General features: G+C 37.8%; 2 protein-coding genes across 2 annotated transcripts; one reads left to right on the forward strand and one right to left on the reverse strand.

Moving 5' to 3' along the window:
- Nucleotides 1-2,091: 2,091 nt before the first annotated feature.
- On the reverse strand, nt 2,092-5,519 carry LOC131617267 (TPR repeat-containing thioredoxin TTL1-like). The gene is made up of 7 exons (XM_058888595.1): nt 4,491-5,519; nt 4,189-4,381; nt 3,925-4,097; nt 3,425-3,758; nt 3,092-3,296; nt 2,899-2,999; nt 2,092-2,721 (listed from the first exon to the last, which is right to left on the reverse strand). Exons 1-7 carry the CDS (start codon nt 5,354-5,356, stop codon nt 2,569-2,571), a joined length of 2,025 nt encoding a protein of 674 aa, XP_058744578.1. The 5' UTR covers nt 5,357-5,519; the 3' UTR covers nt 2,092-2,568.
- A 2,054-nt stretch (nt 5,520-7,573) lies between these two features.
- Nucleotides 7,574-8,884, forward strand: LOC131619153 (uncharacterized). The gene has a single exon (XM_058890283.1). The coding sequence runs from the start codon at nt 7,574-7,576 to the stop codon at nt 8,882-8,884; it is 1,311 nt and encodes a 436-aa protein (XP_058746266.1).
- Nucleotides 8,885-23,975: the final 15,091 nt, after the last annotated feature.

Consider the following 23,975-nt stretch of genomic DNA (forward strand, 5'->3'; position numbering starts at 1 on the left):
GATATACTCATAATAATGCACAAGCAAAATAGGAACTAGAGAAGCTCAAATCTGAGGCATACACAACAGAAAACCAATTAGAACACAACCTCATAACAACATTCTCAAAGAGAAATAAATTCCAAAAAAAATATGTTGCCAATGCATCAGGGATGACATCTAGCATACGATGCTCTCCCTAAAACGCAGATTAGCAACAAAATGATATGATATAAAGCAGAACATCATGAATCATGCTACCCCTAAACAGTTGCACACAAACAAAAAATACTACTCCCTCTCAAGTAGTACTACACCAACATCAACATCTCTCCCTCTTTTTAGCCAAAAAAAAAATGACACATAAAAAAACAACCATGCATTCACCAGGAGCAAAAAACACAACAACTAATCTTATTGTAATCTCCAAACATTTACCTCTGTCAAAAATCCTCCTGTACATCTTGCTCATTATACTGTCACATTTCTTAGGAATGTTAACAATGAGTTCCTTCACCAGCCCCTCAGAACATTTCCCACAACCAGCAACACTCTTCATCAAACTAGCTTCATTCCCTTTCAAGGACCTTGTCATTGTAGCAGGAGCCACAACTTTGCTCAACCCTCTTGCAAGTCCAACACTAGCATTTTTTCCTGAAATGTCATGCACCACTAAATGGAGGAAAGAGAAAATGTTTGTTGCGCTCCTCCGCACCTATAATTGCTATAACTCTTCAAAAATGAAAATTTCCAACTCTCCCCTTAATTTATCGAACTGATTTGCATCCAAAGCATTAGTAAATATATCTTCTAGTTGCTTCTCTGTGGCCACATGCTCAAGATACACAATTTTGTCTTCAACAAGATCCCTAATAAAATGATGACGAATGCCAATATGTTTTGTCCTGCTATGTTGGACTCAATGTATTCCACATTTTCTGAAACATTAGTCTGCTGAGATGATGTTCCAACATTGTCATCGATATTAGTTCCTTCCCCATTAGTTGATTCATCAACCACAACATTGATGGATTACATCATGACTTTGGTTCTGGAGTTAAATACACTGTAATCTCTGTTGTTTGTGGAATAACCAAGAAATAATCCTTCATCACTTTTGGGATCCATCTTTCTCCTCTATTCACAATCAGGCAGAATGTAGCATTTACTACCGAACACATGAAAGTATTTAACAAGGAAGACTTTTAGTGTCCCTCCACCAATCCTCCAGTCGTACCAAAAGCTAGTCTCATTCCCATCACTAATTATTTTTCTTAATCTAGTTGAAAACCAATTATTGTGAAACTCCCTAACTCGGTTGTCTAATATACATATATTATGCCACCAAACACAGTGTATGCGCTCACTTTCACTCACATAACCATCTTTCTCACCATATCTATTTGTGAGTGCTTAATATCACAACTTGTTTCTCTCACTTTTTAATTTCCAATTCCATTTACCTAACAATGCAATATTAAAAGACCTTAAGTTTTTAATACCGAAACCCCCCTCGTCTAGAGGTCTACACACCTTATCCCAATTAACTCAATTTATTCTCCTCTCTTTCTTGCTCCCACCCCATAAAAATTGTTTAAAGAGTGATTTAAGTTTGTTGGATAAACAAATTCATCGTCACCCTTAGAGAATCAAATGGGCTTAACATTCCAACCCATGACACCTAGAGGGAGCTTGCAAACATCGCTTTAGGCACAGCCCCTGAGGGCTCATACTATAAGGAAGTAAAGTTGCGCCCTCACTAGCCGCAATTACTTTTAGCGCAGTGATATGTGCTTGATCCAATGAGTGATATCAGAACATGGTCATGGATTCGAATCCCCCGGCTGACACTGGGGGGAGATTATTGGATAAATAAATCTACTGTTACCCTTATAATGACCATGCACGCGTATTGATCAGAGATAGACTTAAGTGTGCAGTAAGAATCAAACAAATCAAGGGCGGAGATTGGAGAATAGTCAAACCTAGTGTATGTTGGAATTTATTTCATTCTTTCATTTTCATTTTTCAATGAGCTTATTTATGATAAAATAAACCACATGATGAATCACTATTGTCATTTTATACCTTTTTGAATTCATTTTAACAGCCCATTTTTACTCTTTACATCGATTTCTTTCGCATCAAAACAATGATTCCAAAAGAAGAATAAATTATTGACATAATCACAATGTTAACTTCTATCACCTTTTGAATTAGGCCATTTGTCTACTCCACTACATTGATTGCAAATGGATAATTATTAAACTACTGCTCCAGCTAATAAGGTATGCAGCTGTTAGAATAATCATAGTACAGTCCAATCAGAACAATATTTCAATCATCAGCCTGTGTAAAGAACACTCCTGTAAAGAACATATTATACAACATTAAATAACAAGTACAATCTGTTTATGTTTGTCAAACAAATATACATGAAATTTGTAATATATGAATAACTTAAGAATGCTCTTATAGACTTCTATATGTACTACTATGAAACACTGTTTCCTCTTCCTTATAAACAAAGCAGCAAATTTTTGATGGAAAAGCTAATGTTTTTTCTTCATTTTCTGCGCATTATTTATCTCAGCTGCTATACAATTTAACCGATCTTTCTAACAACTCGTGATTGTTGCCTGAAATCTCTTTAACCCTTGATCCGTTCTTGTATATTTTGAAGGCCGGGAATGTGCTCACGCCTTCTGATTTCGCCAAGTAGGGGTGATCTTCAATCTCCACCTGAATAATTGAAGTTCGATTATATTAGTCCAAAATTATCGCCTAGTTTGGAATATTGAATTGATTATTGGTTTGGCTTGCGAAAAAATGCAGGCAAAACAGGCATGTCTGACGAGCTGAGCCTGTTTTGCCACCTCTATCATGCATGGCAATTAAACTAGTCAAAATAAAACCAACCTTAAGAAAATTAACAGATGGAAATCTCTTGCTGATTTGCTCTAACACCATCAGCACTTGCTTGTGTGTTCCCTTGTTACTAAAAAGCACAACAGCCATACCTATTCAATAAACCTTGCAACTAGTTAGTTCATTTGTAATTCTCATATGTAATTTACTGCATAAGAGAAAAAAAATCCATAATATGCCTTACCAGGCGAGGTTATGTAATGTCTGAAACGATCGTTACTCGAGATGAAAACCAAATTCGAACCAAATTTCAAGTCCTTAACATCTTCACCATGTAGTATTCTTACTTGGAGCTTAGCCTCAAACAAAGCCCTTGCCACTTCTTCATCCCCTGGCTTTTCTCTTATCAGCATTTCATAGTCTTGAATTGCAACTTCCCATCTTTCCAACTACACGCACACAAAAATTATAGCGAAAATGTTACCAATCGAAAAATAAGCATGCAAGGTCTTAAACATCGCGTGTTTTCTGTATATGTTTTTCGTATCTGTTAATATTGATGTAGCTTTCAAATTACCTTGGCATTACAATATGCTCTTCTTAGCTTTGCTTTGCTATAAGATGGATGAAGCATAAGTGCTGAATCACAATCTTCAATTGCGTTTTCGTATTGTCCTTGCTTAGAACGACACGCAGCTCTATTGCATAGCAGAACTGAGTTGTGTGGATCATGATCTAGTCCTTCATTGTATACTGCACATGCTTCGCTGTATTTCGATGCCTTGAAGAGTAAGTTTCCACTCACTCTAGCCGATGCTACTGCTCTCGCTCTCCTTAACACTGAAATAATTTCTCTGTTGCTTGGATCAACCCTAGCTGCTTTCTGAGCTGTCGCGACAGCATCCTCAAATCTGTCAACAAACAAAGTTCAATTCAACTTAGGTTCATTAAATACAGAGTCGTCTCAAGTTTTTGAAGTCCCTGTAAAGTGAAATTATTGATAAACTACACATGGCTTTCAAAAACTTAAACGGCTCTAATGATTTGAAGAAATTGAGGTGAATTATTTTCACAAACCTGCCGGATGCCAAGTAAACCTGTGCGCCTACGATCAATAGGTAAGAACTATTAGCCACGCCAAACATCTTGTTACACCAATCAAGTGAAAATTTCGGCATTTTGTCATAAACAGCATTTGCATCTTCATATCTTAGGAGCTTCAACAAGGCTTCAGTTTGTAAAGCATAAATCTAAGACACATAAACAATTCTAATCAGCATCAATTCTAGCACACATAAAACAATTTATCGTGAAACTCGCGTGATCGAGGAACTAACTAACCCGTGGAGCTGAATCAGCACCTAAGAATAATGCAGACTGCGTTTCCTTCAATACAACACTCCATTCATTGAACTTCCTAGCTTCAATGCATTTGTTAATGTGATTTTGTAGAGCCTGAGCTTGAAAAGCAAGAACAGAATCAACACACGAGGTTGATCGATTGCAATTCAGTGCCTTTTCAACTTCTCCCAATCTGCATCAAAATTTGAAATTCAATGAGCAACATTCAAACACGATTGAGATTGCATTGGACACATTTGAACGCGATCGCGAGAAACTTTCAATATAGAAAAACCAAGTACCTGAAATATATTGTTGCCAAACGGTTGTGAGCTCTGTCATAAGAAGGATCCAACCGAATCGAATCCTCGCACTCAATAATCGCTTCTTGAAACCTTCCTAATCCAATCAAAGCAGCACTTTTGTTACAATGATAAGTTGCTTTATTCGAGTCAAGAGAAATTGCTTTATCATACAAAGCCAAAGCCTCTTCAAAATCACCCTTTTTGTAAGCTTCATTCCCCTTTGATTTCAACCATTCAGGTTCTTTAGTATTGTGTCTTTGGCTTAGAAATTGTGCAAGTTCATTACTATTCTTCCTCATGATATTCCCCATAACCATTTTTCTCGCATTGTTACTATTATAAAAACTTGACACAGAGTTCAACTCTGAATGCTTAGGTAAACATTCAACACTTTTTCTTCTTGGAGTGTTGTTCACTAGCAAGTTTCCGGTGAGTTTCAAGGGAGTAAAGTCTTTGGTTATGGACTTGTTCTCGTTGTCGCGCGGGCGAGTAGTCCTTATTCTAGCAAGTTGTGGAGAATTCCGCATTGATTCTATTTGAAGCTTGACATCATCGTCGTTTGTATTACAGTTTTGTTCAACCCTTTTGTGGGTTGAACTACCTGTAGACGATGATGATGTCGAGCTTCTTGAAGTAGTGTCTGAAATACGCTTCGGATTTTTAGTGAGTGTAGTGATGTTGGAGATTGTTTTCACTTTCTTTGGAGACAAGTTTGGTTCATTTTTGAGATGATCATTGTTGTTAGTTTTCAATGGTAGGGAATGGACTAATGAGTTTCTTAGTCTAGGACTTTTGAGATGGAAAATTCTCTTCATGAAACCACAACCTAATTCATTTCCAACCTTGTTGTTTTTGGTTTTCATTGTGAAGTTGGTTTGGTTTTTGTTGATGATGTGTGTGTTTTAGAAGAAGGGGTGTGAGAAGTCAACGATTTCTTGTCCAAGAGACAAAAACTATATATTATAGTTTTGATGGAGAAAAAAGGTTGAAGAGATAGTGAAAGGGGAATCACAAATGTTAGCTTGCATAAGAAGCACTTTATATAGGAGACGTGCTATGTACAAAGATGTAATGGAGTGGCTTCCAAGAAACAACTTTAACTCTTTTTTTTTAAGCTTTATACACTCTTAAGCTTCCTATCATTAAAATACCATATAATATAATCAATGATTGTTAGTATTATATTTGATAACTTATATTTTAATATAAATACAAATTCAAGTTACCTAACACTTAGATGAAAAGATAGAGATTTAATAATGTTTAAAGTATCCGAAAATATTTGAATGAGATGTCGGAGTTTTTTTTTAGCTTAACTAGATGTTTTGATTTCGAATTCAACCCTAAATATGTAGCAGTGTTAAATTATTTAGAGATAATTTATTGAGAGTTTGTTGTGTATTATGATTCTATAAGACTTGATAGATTAGTCTTTGCAGCTGCACAAAAAGAATATTTTATTTATATAAAAAAAAAATAACTGTAAGTGATTTTTTAATCTAAGTTTTGAAATAATAAGAAGTTAAATATTATGCAATACTATTAATTTTTTTTGAAGAGATAGATTTCCTGTTCATTTCAATTCTTTCATTTTGAGAGATAAGTATATCTAGTTGCACCTAAAAAAATACTTGATTTATATTAAAATAAGATAGAAGATGATATTTAGTTTTTTGAAAAGTGAAAAAAAAAAATAGAGAATTCTCTTAAATTAATTAGAAAAAAACTGAAAAAAAAAAAATAGAGAATTCTCTTAAATTAATTAGAGTTTTTTGAGTCGAAATAAATTTTAAAAATGTTTAAAATTTTTACATAAGAGCTTTGTCAACTATTGTAATTCTCGAGACTTGAGTTGATATGATTATTATATACAGTTGTGCACTTATATCTAATTTATATTATTGATCAAATTTTGTTTAATTTATCTAGTTTAACTTCAGTTTATCAAAACTCTTTTCTTTAAAATTGGAGGCCGGGTTAAGATGAAATTATTCAATCGGGATAAATTATAACATTTATACATATATGATATTGTTTGGGTATTCTATTACCTCTATTTAATTTATTCCTAAAGGATAACATTTTATTTACAATGATTGTTTTGGTTTGTTTAAATATAGTTTGATGACAAAACAGGGGCCCAGATATAAACGAATAAAATTGAAATGAAAAATAAATATATAATTTTAAGGACACCTGTGCCCCCATCATGAGGAACAAAGAGAAACATGTTAGAGTTTTGAGACTATAAAAAATACAAAATAGAACCCTTCAGAATAATTTTAACATTTTATAATATAAACATATATATTGTTAACATTTTAACTTCTACAAAAATTTATTTGAAATAGTTTAAAATTAAATGATATTTTTTAAAATTTTAATATTTAAAAACTTTTTCAATAAAAAGATGAAACATCAAAATTAACATTTTAATCTAAATTAACATTTTAAGAATAATTATTCAAATAAAATTTTTATTTAAAATTATAATTTTTTCTTACATAAAATTATGTAATATTATAAAAATCATAAAAAAAAAAAAAATTAAAACAAACAGATCCTTTATATATTTACATCAAACACTTGTATTTACAAAAGTAATTAATTTTTTAATGTATAAAGTAATGTGTAAAATAAAGAAACTTCTTATGGAAGTCTATAGTGTGAAATTCAGAGTTATTTTTTATCATACAATAAGTGTGAAAAATGAAAATTCTTAATTTTGAATTTAACTTTCTACAGAAGTCCGTGACGTGACTGAAGTATATTTATGGAGAATCAAAAAATTTTATAGAATATTTATTATTATTATTATTATTATTATTATTATTATTATTATTATTATTATTATTATTAAATCAAACGGGATAAAATTGTTTTGCTAATATATATATATATATATATATATATATTGAAGAGGCAAGTTTTTTACATTGACTTGAATTGTGTGATAGATTTTGGCTATATTGAAGGATTTGATCTACGGCGCTGCCGCCGCTTCCGCTGCCGCTGCCGCTTTCCTCGCAAGTGTTCGTAGCGCTCCCCCCTTCTTTTAGCATGCTCTAGGGATTGTTGTCATGGATTTCAAAGACCTTTTCCCTGAAGCTGCTGCTCCCGTGTCCTCTCCTTCCATTCCAGAAGCTTCAAAGGTTCCCTCAGTTGATTTAGCTCCTCCTGCTAGATCTTTTACCCAAGCTCTTAAAGGGGTTTGTGACATCCCTTTCTCTCAATTTCCACCTCCGGTCATCAAAGGAGATCGTCCCTCCATTACTATTCCTGAAGATGAATATAAAGCAGGGTTAAATGACTGCAAAAACAACCTCCATGGCCGTGTCCTTTGGCCCAAAGGTTCTTCACCACTCACTGTGGCGGCTATTCGAGTGAAGCTGGCTTCTTTATGGTCTGATGTGAAACACTGGGGAATTCTTTCTCTTGGTAAAGGTTTCTACGAGCTTACCTTTTCTTGTGCTGAAGATATGCGAAGAGTGCGTGCCTCTGGAGCCATCAACTTAAATCCTGGTATGCTGAAGCTCTTTGCTTGGTCTAAGGATTTCAACCCGTCGCTGCAGCATAACACAGCTGCTCAAGTCTGGGTCAGGTTTTTTGGTCTTGCGCAGGAATATTGGAGGCCCCGTATTCTGTTTGCAATTGCTAGCTGTGTGGGTACACCGATATGCATTGACTCTGCATCTTATAAATCCAGATTAGATAGGACTTTTGGGCATTTTGTTAGAGTTCTTGTTGAAATGGATTTGACTCAACCATTACATCATAATGTACTTGTAGAACGTGAAGGTTTTGCGTTTTTCTCGGACATAGAATATGAGAATATACCGGCTCTTTGTTCCCACTGCAAAAAGACGGGTCATGAAGTGCAGGACTGTAAGTTCTTGAGAAAATCTAATTCCAATCAGATCTCTAAAGCTAAGGTCTCGGTTGTCCCTAAAACTAGCGGGAATCTGATTATTGATCCGGAAATTCCAGTTCCTGGTGATGCTTCTATTGCAGCTAAATCTAAAGAGGGAATTTCGGACAACACTGTGGTAGCAGATGGGGTTGAGGATCCTCAAATTAGGATCTTAGACCCGGTGATTAATAACAGCTCCCTTGAAATAGTTGTTGCTGATCCGGTTCATCAGAATTCCAGTAATTTTGTTTCTCAGGTGCCAGTGGATTCAGAATCTCAGGTTTCATCTTTTGTTGATGCTACACAAAAGAGGTTGGGCTTGGACAAGGAGGTCGACGCCGATTTTCTTCAGGATTCTTGGGGCAACCTGGAAAATCAGGAGAAGGGTGAAGGTGCCTTCTCTGCTGCCATCTCAAATCTTAACAAGTCACAGGGTACTAAAAAAAGCAAAAATATCCCACAAGGTCCCAAGCAGGCCTAAAAGCGCGTCACTCATGAAGAGCATTTTTTGGAATATTAGGGGCTTGGCTAATGCCCCCTCTAGATTAGCCCTAAAGAGACTGATTAAATTACACAATCCGAATTTTATCTATATTGCTGAACCAAAAATGGATTACTCTAAATTTCCAGCAAACTGGTTTCGCAGATTAGGTTTCAAACCTTTTTTATTCAATACTGCTCCTCAACCATCCATATGGTGCTTCTGTACTGATGATTTCTCTCCTTTGGTGATTTCCTCCTCTAATCAATTCGTTGCTTTTTCGGTTGAGTTAGATAATTGCAAGCTGGCTTGTGCCGTGGTTTATGCTTCCACCAACCTCATCAAGCGAAGGGAGCTCTGGACTGACCTTAATAATCTTCAAGATTTGCACCTTCTCCCTTGGTCGTTCGTGGGCGATTTTAATGCGATCCTAGGTGCTCATGAGCACAGAGGTAAGCTTAATCCCGCTAGAGGCCCTATGATGGATTTTCAGAAGTGGACTGATCGATCTAATCTTATTCATATTCCTACGAATGGTGCGGAATTTACTTGGTCGAATAGGCGAGATGCTCCGTTCACTGTGGAGCGACGGCTTGATCGTTGTATTGGTAACCAATTGTGGTTTGACTGTTGTAGTCAAATCTCAGTCTCCACTCTTGCTAAAGTGTCTTCTGATCACTACCCCCTTTTGCTTGAACTTCATATCAATCCGGTGAGGGTCGCGTCGCAATTTAAATTCCTTAAGGCTTGGACTCTTCACAAAGGCTGCAAAGATCTTATAGCTAAGGTTTGGAGCCAAAAAGTGGTTGGCTGCAATATGTATGTTCTGTCTAGAAAGCTCCAGTTGCTGAAAAAAGAATTGAAAGAGTGGAACAAACATACCTTTGGCGATGTGACGATCAAGGTTAAAGTTGCGGAGGACAAACTTTGCACCATTCAGCAGCAAATCCAGGTTGATGGATACAAGGATAATCTTAAGGAGGAAGAATCTTTGGCTCAGAATGAGCTCTCCTCTGCGTTGGCCATAGAGGAATGTTTTTGGAGAGATAAAGCTCGCATCAAATGGCATTTGGAGGGAGATCGAAACACAACTTTTTTTCATCGTGTTTCCAAAATAAAGTGTAAAATGAAACCGATTTCTATTCTTAAGAATGAAGACCGGGTGTTAACTGAACCGAACCTTATTGCGGAGTGCACCGTTAATTATTTCAAATCTCTGTTTATGGCTAACTCTGGTTTGTTGCAGGATTTCAAAATGGTGGAAGATACAATTCCTTGCTTGGTTAATAATGATACGAACGCGCTACTCTCGAAGATCCCCTCAATTGAAGAGATTATTGCTGCCGTTTTTGCCCTGAACAAGGACAGTGCACCAGGCCCCGATGGTTTTGGGGCTGTTTTTTACCAAGACTTTTGGGATATTGTAAAGCTCGATGTCACAAACGCTGTTCTGGATTTCTTCATTACAGGTTGGATGCTGCCAGGGTTCAATTCCAACACCATTGCTCTCATTCCCAAAATCAATGGCGCGGATTCGTTGGATCTATTCCGGCCCATTGCTATTGCCAATGTCAAGTCCAAGCTGATCTCTAAAATCCTTGCAGATCGTCTCGCCTCTATTATGCCTCAGCTGATTTCTCAAGAACAAAGGGGTTTTATCAAAGGTAGACAAATTCACGAAAGTATCGGTCTAGCTTCTGAAGGTTTTAATCTGTTGAGCAGCAAAGTTTGGTGCGGTAATTTAGCGCTTAAGGTTGATATCAGGAAAGCATTTGATTCTCTCAATTGGGATTTCCTCTTCAAAGTTTTGCGGCAGTTTGGATTTAATGAAACTTTCTGTTCTTGGATTAGCGTCATCCTCAGATCTGCCTTTTTATCCATTAATATTAATGGAGCGTTACATGGTTTCTTTACTTGCTCTCGAGGAGTTCGGCAAGGCGATCCGTTATCGCCCCTTTTATTTTGTTTGGCTGAAGAAGTTCTGAGCAGGAAAATTCTGCAATTGGTAGCTGACAGAAAGCTTGATCTCATTACCGGTCCGAGGAAAATCACGGCCCCCTCTCATATTTTATATGCGGACGATGTGCTTATTTTCTGTAAAGGTAAGATCTCCAATATTAAAAATCTCACCTTAGCCTTCAAGGAGTACGCTGATGTTTCGGGTCAGCATGTTAATTGTGGTAAATCTTTTATTTTTGGTGGCACAATGTCTTCTTCTCGTCTCAATATCCTTGCATCCTTATCCGGTTTCATCATTGGTAATAATCCTCTCCTTTATCTGGGTGTGCCGCTGTTTAAGGGAAAGCCTAAAAGGGTGTTTCTTCAACCTATTGCCGACAGAGTTAACCTTAAGCTGGCATCGTGGAAAGGGGCGCTGCTCTCGTTTGCGGGAAGGGTAGAGTTGATTAAATCTACTATTCAAGGGATGCTTACGCACAGTATGACAATTTATGATTGGCCGCTATCGCTTATTCGTGCCTTGGAAAGAGCAATTAAAAGATTCTTATGGAGCGGCGACACGTCTAAACAAAAATTTATCACGGTTAACTGGAACACGGTTTGCTTGCCTACTGCGGAAGGAGGTCTTGGGCTTCGTTCCATATGTAAGCTTAACGAAGCGTTCAATTTAAAACTTGCTTGGGATCTTGTTACCTCTGATAGCAGCTGGGCCGTCCTTCTCCGTAGAAGAATCTCAAGGAATAACAGATTCATCACTCACCATATTTACTCTTCTATTTGGTACAGTGTTAAAAAAGAGATGAAAATGATTATGGATAATTCCTCTTGGATTCTTGGTAACGGTAAAGAAATTAGTTTATGGTTCGATAGTTGGTGTGGCCCTCCTCTTTACCTTCATAGTGATGCTCCGGAATCGGTGGTGGATCATTCGGTTGACCGGCTGCTAGTAAATGGTAGGTGGGATTTTTCTGCTTCTGCTACCGGCATCCCCGCTTCGCTGCAGGCTTGTATTCTTAGTTATCATCTTCCGTTGGTTTCCCGGCCTGACAAAAGATGCTGGGACAGCTCGGCATCGGGTGACTTATCGTTAGTGTTGGCTTATGATCTAAAGAGGGTTAGAGGTATCCCGCAGGATCGGTGGCGGTTAATTTGGAACAGATTAATTCCTCCCTCTATATCCTTTATGATTTGGAGGCTTCTTCATCATAAAACTCCCACCGATGACCATTGGCATCGAAGAGGCTTCTCTTTCCCTTCCAGATGCTCGCTGTGTGGTACTGAAGCTGAATCGGAGCAGCATATTTTCTTTGATTGTATTTTTGCTTTGAAGCTTTGGACTTGGCTCTCTTCCATGCTCAACCTCTCTTACACAATTCTTGGATGGGAGGATATCTGGAGGACTTTAGATAAAGACGGCCCTGTCCAATGCAGAGTGATTACGCTTACGGCTGTATTTTCGTTACTGCACATGATTTGGTTCGCCCGCAATAAGGCCAGGTTTTATGATCTTATTCTCACGACTTGTTCCTGTATTTCGGTGATTAAAAATTCTGTGCTAGTTGCTGGTAATCATGTCTCGACAGGATCTCATTTGAACATGAATGACTTTGCTTTCATTAAGAGAATTAAGGTGACAATTCGGCCGCCGAGAGCTCCGAATATTAAGGAAGTCTTATGGCAGCCCCCGCCGTTGAATTGGGTTAAATTAAACTGTGATGGTGCCTCTCGTTCTCCTTCGGATCTTTCGGCTTGTGGCGGTCTTGCTAGAGACAATGGTGGGTGTTTTCTAGGAGCTTTTGCTTCTTTTTTGGGTATGTCTAATTCTCTCACTGCTGAACTCTCGGGTGCTATGCAAGCAATTGAGTTTGCCCATGAGAAGAATTGGAAGAATGTTTGGTTGGAATCGGACTCCATGGCGGTGGTTCTTGCTTTTAAACCTCCGTATAGGGTCCCGTGGGCTATTAGATCCAGATGGTTAAACTGTATTTATTTAGTTTCTAATTGGAATTTTATTGTTTCTCACATATATAGAGAAGGGAACAGTTGTGCTGATACCCTCGCTAACATAGGTTTAGATTTAATTGGTACTACTCATTATTCTTCGCTTCCTCTTTTTTTAAGGGCAGATTTTGTAAAGAATAGGCTTGGTTGCCCTTTCTTTAGGTTCTCTTCTGGTTGAGAGGGTTTTGGTATAGTCCCCCCTCTCTTTTTGTACCACTTTTTCCCGTTATTATATATCAGCCTTATTTAAAAAATATATAATTTAATCTCATATATATATATATATATATATATATATATGGGATATATATTTAAATATAATTTAATCCCATATATATATATATATATATATATATATATATATATATATATATATATATATATGGGATTAAATTATATTTAAAGAGTTACACCACGAGTTATACTCGCTTGTAACTTTTTTTGAATAAATATTTTTGTAAAATCAATTGTTAGATTGAAACATACTATCATATAGATTATACTTATAAAGTTTGAGATTAATCAATAATGATTTACTATGTCATCAAATTACACCAAAATTAACGTTATATGAAAGTTCATTTTAATGTTAATCTTTAGATTCTTCATAACACTTGATTCTCAACACTCCCCTTCAAGTGTGAGTCTCTCTCTTCCACATTCACGTGTATCCGTTGACTTTCTTATCCCCAACTGTGAGTCTCTCTCCTCCACATTCACTTGTATCTGTTGACTTTCTTCTCCTCAAGTGTGAGTCTCTCTCTTCCACGTTCACTTGTATTTGTTGACTTTCTTCAACTACAAGTAAGTTGGTCTCTTTCTCGAACCAAAGGCTCATGATACCACTATTGGAGGTAACACGAGGGGTCAACGAAGGAGCATATTACACTTGGTAGACACCTTTGTGAGAGACACACCACATATCCACCATAAATCTTAAGGTGATAGGTGTATGAGTTCTCTCACTTATAAAGTGATCATTCTTCCCTTTTCCAATCAATATGAGACTTCTTCCTCACACTTGATTCTCAATATATATATATATGATGTATCAAGTAGGAGAGTTTTTAAAATAGAATATAGGAAAAAAATCGAAAGGAGCTAGATTCTCCAGCGACGAAATCTCCAACGATAGTGTTTGCGGTCTTCTTGGAAGTTTGATCAAACATCCTCGTGAGAAAATGGTGAAAAAAATTAGGAATATGTTGTATATGTGTGGTCCACATTAGTTTTACCGAGGCCTTAAGGTGGGCGTCTTTCGTACTCGTTAAAATACAAATCTTTGACAACCCCTAGTGGATAAGGGTTGTCAGAGGCTTTAGAGTTTTTAGGATATTGAGAGATAATTTACGTGAGATGAGAAACTACTGCATCTTCGTCTTTCTCTGTGTTTTTTTATCATACCTCAGTATTTTTATATTGATGTATTTATAGCCCTAGAGGTCTGAACCGAGTCTCCCGAGAATATAACAACACCCACATGAATGGGTGGTTGATTCCATCAAATCTAGGACATATAGTTAAGTCTTACGAATTTCCATGTTACATTTGTTAACCCTTTATACGCTATACACACAATTGCAGATTATAGACAGGGCAGCCGAAAGATCGGGCTATACATCTGCACAAGGGGTAATCAAATCAAAAGAGGGATTTTCAAACTAATATAATGACAATTCAAGAAGGACGAGGTAAGCTACTCGCCTCTCCCCCTAAGATCTCTCTCAATTATACCACTACCCATTTTCTCAAGCACGATGGCTTGTTAGGACCAAAGTGTTTTAACCTCTAACTCATCTTCGGACCTTTCTGGAGAGTCTCATCGAGACTTTATTCTTACCTTTCGATTTTGGTATTTTAAAAGAAATTTCGATTGAATTCTCTCAAATAGACTAAATTTACTTTGGGTATAATTGTTTTTCGTGCTAACAGTCTTATAATGCTTGAGAAAGACCTTTGAAATCAAAAATTCTATTAGAAAATATATCATGTATTCAGGCAGATTTTGTAAAGAATCGGCTTGGTTTTGTAACACCCGTATAATTTTATTATTAATTTAAATTGGATATTTAATTAATAATTGGAATTATTAAGAATTTTGTGGAAATAATAGAAATAATGGTTGATGGCATTTGGGCCATGTGAGAGATTAGTAAGAAGAGGGGGGTGTGGTGTAGTAAAGCCCTTACTCATTTAATATTATTTTTCATAAAATAATCAGAATTGGGAATTGGGAAAGAAAGAACGTGAAAGAACAGAATTGGGAACAAGGAACGTGAAGGAGAACTGTAGAGGGAGAGACCAAGAACCAAGACTTTTATCTGAGGTAAGGGGAGACTCTCCGTTTAATCTCTTTTATCGTATTATGGGTGATAGTATGGATTAGGAGTATGATTGGATCCATTGATTCTATATTCTGAATTTTCATCTGTGTTCATCATTGAATTTGGACTGTTAGTCCCTAACAACTGATAGATTTAGGGTATGATGAATGAAATTGAATATGGGATCATATACTATTGTTATGGGCGAATTCGTATGCTGTTTAGATGTGATTTTTCTAGTTTTTAGACTCAAAATCGTGGACTGGTATGAGTAAAAACGAATGGGTTTTGGACTGTTACGAATTCTGCAGGTACTGGGCATTTTCTGGTGTTTCGCGTATGAAACAGTGCCATACGCGTATGGGATGAGGTCATACGCGTATGGGGGACACTCCCAATGGGCTATACGCGTATGATACGCAGTTGCCCTGTCCCAAATACCACGTACTGGTGTTTTGCGTATGAGGATGCTCATACGCATATGGGAATTTGGAAAGAGGAAAATTATTCTGGTGATACGCGTATGGCAAGGCTGATACGCGTATGGGTTGGTTTCTAGGCCATTTTGAGTTCTGGTGAAATGCGTATGATACGCGTATGAGACATGGTGATACGCGTATGGGTGCGTATGGGCAACATGATACGCGTATGGACGCTATGTGTGCAAATTTCTGTTTTGTGATTTTCTTGAAAGTTCGATGATGTGTAACTTTCTATTTGTAGGCCTGTTTGCATGCTGTTTGAGATTGTGTAAACCTTGTGATGTGATGCTATGGTTTACTGATGATTGATTGTATTGAATGATGTCAATGTATATATGAACATGCTTAGTGTTGATGATGATGATGATGAAATGAGTATAGATGATGCTACTCATAGAATGGTAATGATGAAAGTATGTTATATATATGTTGCATGCATTCATAAACATGGGCTGAATCCTATATGATGAGAGGATTCAGCGAGGGGCAGAATTCCCATTGTGTGGAATTTGTGCTGGCAGGGCCGTATCTGGATGATGATAGATCGGTTGGTGGATGATTCCACTGGTGATGATTGGTACCACATGCATAGTGTCAGTTTCATACATGTGCATGATTTGTTTATAACATAATGATATATGTTACATGTTGATTGTCTGTTTATCTGTGGATGTGTGAATGATGATTTGTCTGAATATGAAACAATTGGGTGAATGATATAACTATGATATGTTATTATTTATGATGCAATAACATTGGTTAACTGTGATGAGACTCACCCTTACTTGTTGTCATTTTCAGATTGAGAATAGCGGCGCGACTTGGTGAGGATTAGCTCATAAGTCGGTTTTTAGTTATAGTGTCGGTGTCATGCTCTGGTAGATGTAACACTGGGAACACGTTTGTTTTGAGTTGATTATAACTCTAATTGGTTTTGTTGGTTGAGTCAGATACATTAATGATGAATGTTGACTCTATGTTTTTGATTCCGCTGTGTAAAACATGATTTTATTTAATGAGTTATAATTTCAGTTGTTTCAGTGAATGCATGATATGTACCGACGTGTGTTTTATTACTTATGAAATTGTGATGCCTCTCTACATGTTACTCTGATTTAATATACTGTTATTTGCCGCGGGTTATTAGAGGGGTGTTACAATAGTGGTATCAGAGCATAGTCGGTCGTTGTGACCAGAGTCTTAGTGTCAGTCTTCTGTGTATGCGACTAATACAAGTTATTTGTCGATACTTTTGTTCTGACCGGATTGTTTGTGTTAAGCAGAACAATGGCTGGAAGAGGAGGAAGAAACGACGATGCTATTGCTGAGGCTCTGGGCATGATTGCTGGTGTGCTGGGAGGGAATGCCAATGGAGCTGCGATTGGTGCTGACAGACAACTGAACAGTTTCCAGAGGAACAATCCTCCATTGTTCAAGGGCACGCATGATCCCGAGGGTGCTCAGAAATGGCTTAAGGAGATCGAGAGGATTTTCAGAGTCATTGACTGTGCTGAGGATCTCAAGGTGAGATATGGCACCCACATGTTATCTGAAGAAGCTGATGACTGGTGGATGTCAACCAGAACTGAGCTGGATGCTAGTGGTACAACAATTACCTGGACTGTATTCAGGAGGGAATTTCTGAGGAGGTATTTTCCTGAAGATGTCAGGGGAAGAAAGGAAGTTGAATTTTTGGCGCTGGTTCAAGGCAGTATGTCAGTACCAGAGTATGCTGCCAAGTTTGTGGAACTGGCAAGGTACTATGTGCACTACAATGATGACGAAGCCAGTGAGTTCTCGAAATGTGTCAAATTTGAGAATGGTCTTCGCGATGAGATCAAGCAGGGTATCAGGTACCAGAGAATCCGGAGGTTTGTTGATCTGGTAGATTGTAGCAGGATTTTTTAGGAAGATAACATCAAGCTGAGGTCATCTCACTCTCGCGAGTTGGTTGACAGAAAGGGTAAGAAGCCTATGGATAGAGGTAAGCCATATGGTAGAGGTAAACCTGTTGATTGGAAGAAACCCAGTGGGGGAGATTCCAGTGCGCGTATCAGGTGTTACAATTGTGGTGAGATGGGACATCGTAGGAATGAGTGCAAGCTTGATCAGAAGAAGTGTTACAAGTGTGACCAAGTGGGTCATATTGCTGCTGACTGCAAGAAGAGGGTTGTGACTTGCTACAACTGTGGTGAAGAGGGTCACATCAGTCCTAATTGTCCTAAGCCAAAGAAGAACCAATCGGGAGGAAAGGTTTTTTCTTTGACTGGGTCTGAGACTACTCCAGAAGACAGGTTGATTAAAGGTACGTGTTTCATTCATGGCACACCTTTAGTTGCAATTATTGATACTGGAGCAACTCACTCTTTTATTTCTTTGGATTCTGCTGAGAGGTTAAATCTTGAGATATCTGACATAAATGGAAGCATGGTTATTGACACTCCTGCGTCGGGTTCAGTAACTACTTCGTCTGCATGCTTGAATTGTCCGGTTGACATTTTTGGTAGGGAATTCGGGATGGACTTAGTGTGCCTTCCGTTGAAACAACTTGATGTAATCCTGGGAATGAACTGGTTGGAATTCAACCGTGTTCATATCAACTGTTTTGCGAAGACGGTGATTTTTCCTAAAGAGGTTAGTTCTGATAGTCTGGAAATGACAGCTAGACAGGTGAATGAAGCTATCGGAGATGGTGCAACAGTGTTTATGTTGTTTGCATTGATGAATGTGAAGGAGAAGGTGGCGGGTGGCCAATTACCGGTGGTGTGTGAATTTCCAGAAGTTTTTCCAGAAGATGTGAATGAATTGCCACCGGAAAGAGAAGTGGAGTTTTCTATTGATTTGGTTCCAGGAACTAGTCTAGTGTCAATGGCGCCGTATCGTATGTCGCCGTCTGAATTGGCTGAACTGAAGAAGCAGTTAGAGGAATTGCTTGAGAAGAAGTTTATTCGTCCTAGTGTTTCGCCGTGGGGTGCGCCTGTGTTACTAGTAAAGAAGAAAGAGGGTTCAATGAGGCTGTGTGTAGACTACAGACAATTGAACAAGGTTACTATCAAGAATCGGTATCCATTACCGAGGATTGATGATTTGATGGATCAATTGGTTGGAGCATGTGTATTTAGTAAGATTGATCTGAGGTCTGGGTACCATCAGATACGTGTGAAAGATGACGATATTCAGAAGACTGCCTTTAAAACGAGGTATGGACATTATGAGTATTCTGTAATGCCGTTTGGGGTTACTAATGCACCCGGTGTTTTTATGGAATATATGAACAGGATCTTCCATCCTTATCTCGATAAGTTCGTGGTGGTGTTTATAGATGATATCCTGATATATTCTAAGAATGAGGAGGAACATGCAGAGCATCTCAGAACTGTGTTAGAATTGTTGAAAGAGAAGCGACTTTTTGCCAAACTGTCGAAGTGTGAATTTTGGTTAGAAGAAGTCAGTTTTCTTGGACATGTGATTTCTAAGGATGGTATTGTTGTGGACCCTACAAAGATAGAAGCTGTGTCTCAGTGGGAAGCTCCGAAGTCAGTATCTGAGATTCGTAGTTTTCTTGGCCTTGCAGGTTACTACCGAAAGTTCATTGAAGGATTTTCAAAGTTAGCATTGCCGTTAACTAAACTAACCAGGAAGGGACAAACCTTTATTTGGGATGCAAAGTGTGAAGAAGGATTCCAAGAGCTGAAGAGGAGATTGACTAGTGCTCCTATTTTGATTTTGCCAAATCTGACAGAATCATTTGTGGTTTATTGTGACGCCTCACTGATGGGTCTAGGTGGTGTATTGATGCAGAATCGACAAGTAGTTGCTTATGCGTCGAGACAACTCAAAGTGCATGAGAGGAATTATTCGACTCATGATTTGGAGTTGGCAGCTGTGGTTTTTGTTTTGAAGTTGTGGCGACACTATTTGTATGGTTCGAGATTTGAGGTGTTCAGTGATCATAAGAGCTTGAAGTATCTCTTTGATCAAAAAGAGCTGAATATGAGGCAGAGAAGGTGGTTAGAATTTCTGAAGGATTATGATTTTGGTTTGAATTACCATCCGGGTAAGGCAAACGTTGTTGCTGATGCATTGAGTAGGAAGACCTTGCATATGTCTATGCTAATGGTGAAGGAATTGGATTTGATTGAGCAATTCAGAGACTTGTGTTTAGTGTGTGAAGATACTCCTACTAGTGTCAAATTGGGTATGCTGAAGCTGACTAGTGGTATTCTCGAAGAAATCAGAGAAGGTCAGAAAGCGGATGTTGGATTAATTGATAAGTTGGCTATGATCAATCAAGGCAAGAGTAGTGAATTCAGAGTCGACGAGAATGGTATACTGAGGATTGGTGACCGAGTTTGTGTTCCTGATATTGATGAGCTCCGAAAGCGTATTTTGGAAGAAGGACACCGTAGTGGATTGAGTATTCATCCTGGTGCTACTAAGATGTATCATGATTTGAAAAAGTTGTTTTGGTGGCCTGGAATGAAGAAGGAAATTGCTGAGTTTGTGTACTCTTGTTTGACTTGCCAGAAGTCAAAGATCGAGCATCAGAAACCGTCTGGGTTTATGCAACCGATGTTTATTCCTGAGTGGAAGTGGGATAGCATATCAATGGATTTTGTTTCGGGCTTGCCGAGAACTGTCAGAAATTGTGAAGCTATCTGGGTCGTGGTAGACAGGTTGACGAAGTCTGCACATTTTACACCGGTGAGAATGGATTATCCGATGGAGAAGCTAGCTCAGTTGTATATTGAGAAGATAGTTAGTCTTCATGGTATTCCTTCAAGTATCGTGTCAGACAGAGATCCGAGATTTACGTCTAAGTTCTGGGAAGGTTTGCAGAAAGCTTTGGGTACTAAGCTGAGACTGAGTTTTGCTTATCATCCGCAGACTGATGGACAGACTGAGAGGACGATTCAGTCATTAGAGGATTTGTTGCGGGCTTGTGTGTTGGAAAAAGGAGGTACTTGGGATAGTTATCTGCCTTTGATTGAGTTTACCTACAACAACAGTTATCATTCGAGTATCGGTATGGCTCCGTTTGAGGCTTTGTATGGTAGGAGGTGTAGGACGCCGTTGTGTTGGTACGAATCTGGTGAGAGTGCTGTGATTGGTCCAGAAATTGTACAACAGACTACAGAGAAGATTAAAATGATTCAGGAGAAGATGAAGGCTTCTCAGAGTCGTCAGAAGAGTTATCACGACAAAAGGAGGAAAACACTTGAGTTTCAAGAGGGAGATCATGTGTTTATGAGAGTTACTCCTATGACAGGGATTGGTCAGGCATTGAAGTCGAAGAAGTTGACTCCGCGTTTTATCGGACCATTCCAAATTTCTGAAAGAGTGGGAGAAGTGGCTTATCGTATCGCTTTACCGCCGATGCTTGCAAATTTGCATGATGTATTTCATGTGTCTCAGTTGAGGAAATACATTTCAGATCCGTCCCATGTGATCCAAGTAGATGATATACAGGTGAAAGATAACTTGACGGTTGAGACTTTACCTGTGAGGATTGAGGATCGAAGGCTGAAGCAATTGCGTGGCAAGGAAATAGCTTTGGTCAGAGTGGCTTGGGGAGGACCTGCTGAGGGAAATGTTACCTGGGAGCTAGAGAGTCAGATGAAGGATTCTTATCCAGAGCTCTTTACCTAAGGTACGTTTTCGAGAGCGAAAACTCTTTTAGTGGGGGAGAGTTGTAACACCCGTATAATTTTATTATTAATTTAAATTGGATATTTAATTAATAATTGGAATTATTAAGAATTTTGTGGAAATAATAGAAATAATGGTTGATGGCATTTGGGCCATGTGAGAGATTAGTAAGAAGAGGGGGGGTGTGGTGTAGTAAAGCCCTTACTCATTTAATATTATTTTTCATAAAATAATCAGAATTGGGAATTGGGAAAGAAAGAACGTGAAAGAACAGAATTGGGAACAAGGAACGTGAAGGAGAACTGTAGAGGGAGAGACCAAGAACCAAGACTTTTATCTGAGGTAAGGGGAGACTCTCCGTTTAATCTCTTTTATCGTATTATGGGTGATAGTATGGATTAGGAGTATGATTGGATCCATTGATTCTATATTCTGAATTTTCATCTGTGTTCATCATTGAATTTGGACTGTTAGTCCCTAACAACTGATAGATTTAGGGTATGATGAATGAAATTGAATATGGGATCATATACTATGGTTATGGGCGAATTCGTATGCTGTTTAGATGTGATTTTTCTGGTTTTTAGACTCAAAATCGTGGACTGGTATGAGTAAAAACGAATGGGTTTTGGACTGTTACGAATTCTGCAGGTTCTGGGCATTTTCTGGTGTTTCGCGTATGAAACAGTGCCATACGCGTATGGGATGAGGTCATACGCGTATGATACACAGTTGCCCTGTCCCAAATACCACGTACTGGTGTTTTGCGTATGAGAGCGTATGAGGATGCTCATACGCATATGGGAATTTGGAAAGAGGAAAATTATTCTGGTGATACGCGTATGGCAAGGTTGATACGCGTATGGGTTGGTTTCTAGGCCATTTTGAGTTCTGGTGAAATGCGTATGATACGCGTATGAGACATGGTGATACGCGTATGGGTGCGTATGGGCAACATGATACGCGTATGGACGCTATGTGTGCAAATTTCTGTTTTGTGATTTTCTTGAAAGTTCGATGATGTGTAACTTTCGATTTGTAGGCCTGTTTGCATGCTGTTTGAGATTGTGTAAACCTTGTGATGTGATGCTATGGTTTACTGATGATTGATTGTATTGAATGATGTCAATGTATATATGAACATGCTTAGTGTTGATGATGATGATGATGAAATGAGTATAGATGATGCTACTCATAGAATGGTAATGATGAAAGTATGTTATATATATGTTGCGTGCATTCATAAACATGGGCTGAATCCTATATGATGAGAGGATTCAGCGAGGGGCAGAATTCCCATTGTGTGGAATTTATGCTGGCAGGGCCGTATCTGGATGATGATAGATCGGTTGGTGGATGATTCTACTGGTGATGATTGGTACCACATGCATAGTGTCAGTTTCATACATGTGCATGATTTGTTTATAACATAATGATATATGTTACATGTTGACTATCTGTTTATCTGTGGATGTGTGAATGATGATTTGTCTGAATATGAAACAATTGGGTGAATGATATAACTATGATATGTTATTATTTATGATGCAATAACATTGGTTAACTGTGATGAGACTCACCCTTACTTGTTGTCATTTTCAGATTGAGGATAGTGGCGCGACTTGGTGAGGATTAGCTCATAAGTCGGTTTTTAGTTGTAGTGTCGGTGTCATGCTCTGGTAGATGTAACACTGGGAACACGTTTGTTTTGAGTTGATTATAACTCTAATTGGTTTTGTTGGTTGAGTCAGATACATTAATGATGAATGTTGACTCTATGTTTTTGATTCCGCTGTGTGAAACATGATTTTATTTAATGAGTTATAATTTCAGTTGTTTCAGTGAATGCATGATATGTACCGACGTGTGTTTTATTACTTATGAAATTGTGATGCCTCTCTACATGTTACTCTGATTTAATATACTGTTATTTGCCGCGGGTTATTAGAGGGGTGTTACAGGTTTGCCATTCTTTAGATTTAGTTCCTCTTGATAGGTTTTGGTGGTTGTCCCCCTATCATTTTGTAACAATTTTTGTTATTTCAATACAGCTTCATTTAAAAAAAAATGTAACTAAAAATTAATTTTTTTTCAAAATTCAAACTCAAATTCCTTAAAATAATTTTTTTTCAAAATTCAAACTCAAATTCCTTAAAATAATCTATCATATAAGAAAAGTCTCCCTTTTCTTGATCAATGGGACTGTCCACATCAGCTGTTGTCTCCACAATATTCCACATCAGCAGCCTCAATTTTCTATTCTCTCAACCTTCTGTTTCACGTATCTATTCCAATTCCAATTTCAAAAACTGTTTCTCATGTTCTCTTTCTTCTACCGAACGGTTTCTATTCCAATTCCAAAAACAAAAATTTCATTACATTACCCAATAACTAAATCTTCTCACAAATTCATTTTATCTGTCACCCATATCCAAAACCCTAACTTCCCATTGAGAATCTCAATTCACCCCAAACCCATAACCATGGGTATTGAAACAAAATCAATCAATCACATCACAGAACTCTTGATATAAGAACCACAAACCAACAATTAAAACAGTGAAATTTTATCCGAAACAGTTCCTGAATCATTTTTTCTAATTCTAATGCTTATTATTTTTTTATTGTGTTTGAAGGTTGGTGATGCTCCATCGCCGTTTCACCAGTGAAATCTAG

The sequence above is a fragment of the Vicia villosa genome, linkage group LG7 (assembly GCF_029867415.1).
Source record: "Vicia villosa cultivar HV-30 ecotype Madison, WI linkage group LG7, Vvil1.0, whole genome shotgun sequence".
In the NCBI taxonomy this organism is placed as follows: Eukaryota; Viridiplantae; Streptophyta; class Magnoliopsida; order Fabales; family Fabaceae; genus Vicia; species Vicia villosa.

What these genes read in the sequence shown, in the direction of transcription:
- LOC131619153 (XM_058890283.1), top strand. Translation starts at nt 7,574, where the DNA reads ATGGATTTCAAAGACCTTTTCCCTGAAGCTGCTGCTCCCGTGTCCTCT.
- LOC131617267 (XM_058888595.1), bottom strand. Translation starts at nt 5,356, where the DNA reads ATGAAAACCAAAAACAACAAGGTTGGAAATGAATTAGGTTGTGGTTTC. An exon ending in TTGGCAACAATATATTTCAG is followed by an intron (nt 4,382 to 4,490) that starts GTACTTGGTTTT and finishes ATTTTGATGCAG; the next exon opens with ATTGGGAGAAGTTGAAAAGG. An exon ending in ACATTACATAACCTCGCCTG is followed by an intron (nt 3,000 to 3,091) that starts GTAAGGCATATT and finishes TTTATTGAATAG; the next exon opens with GTATGGCTGTTGTGCTTTTT.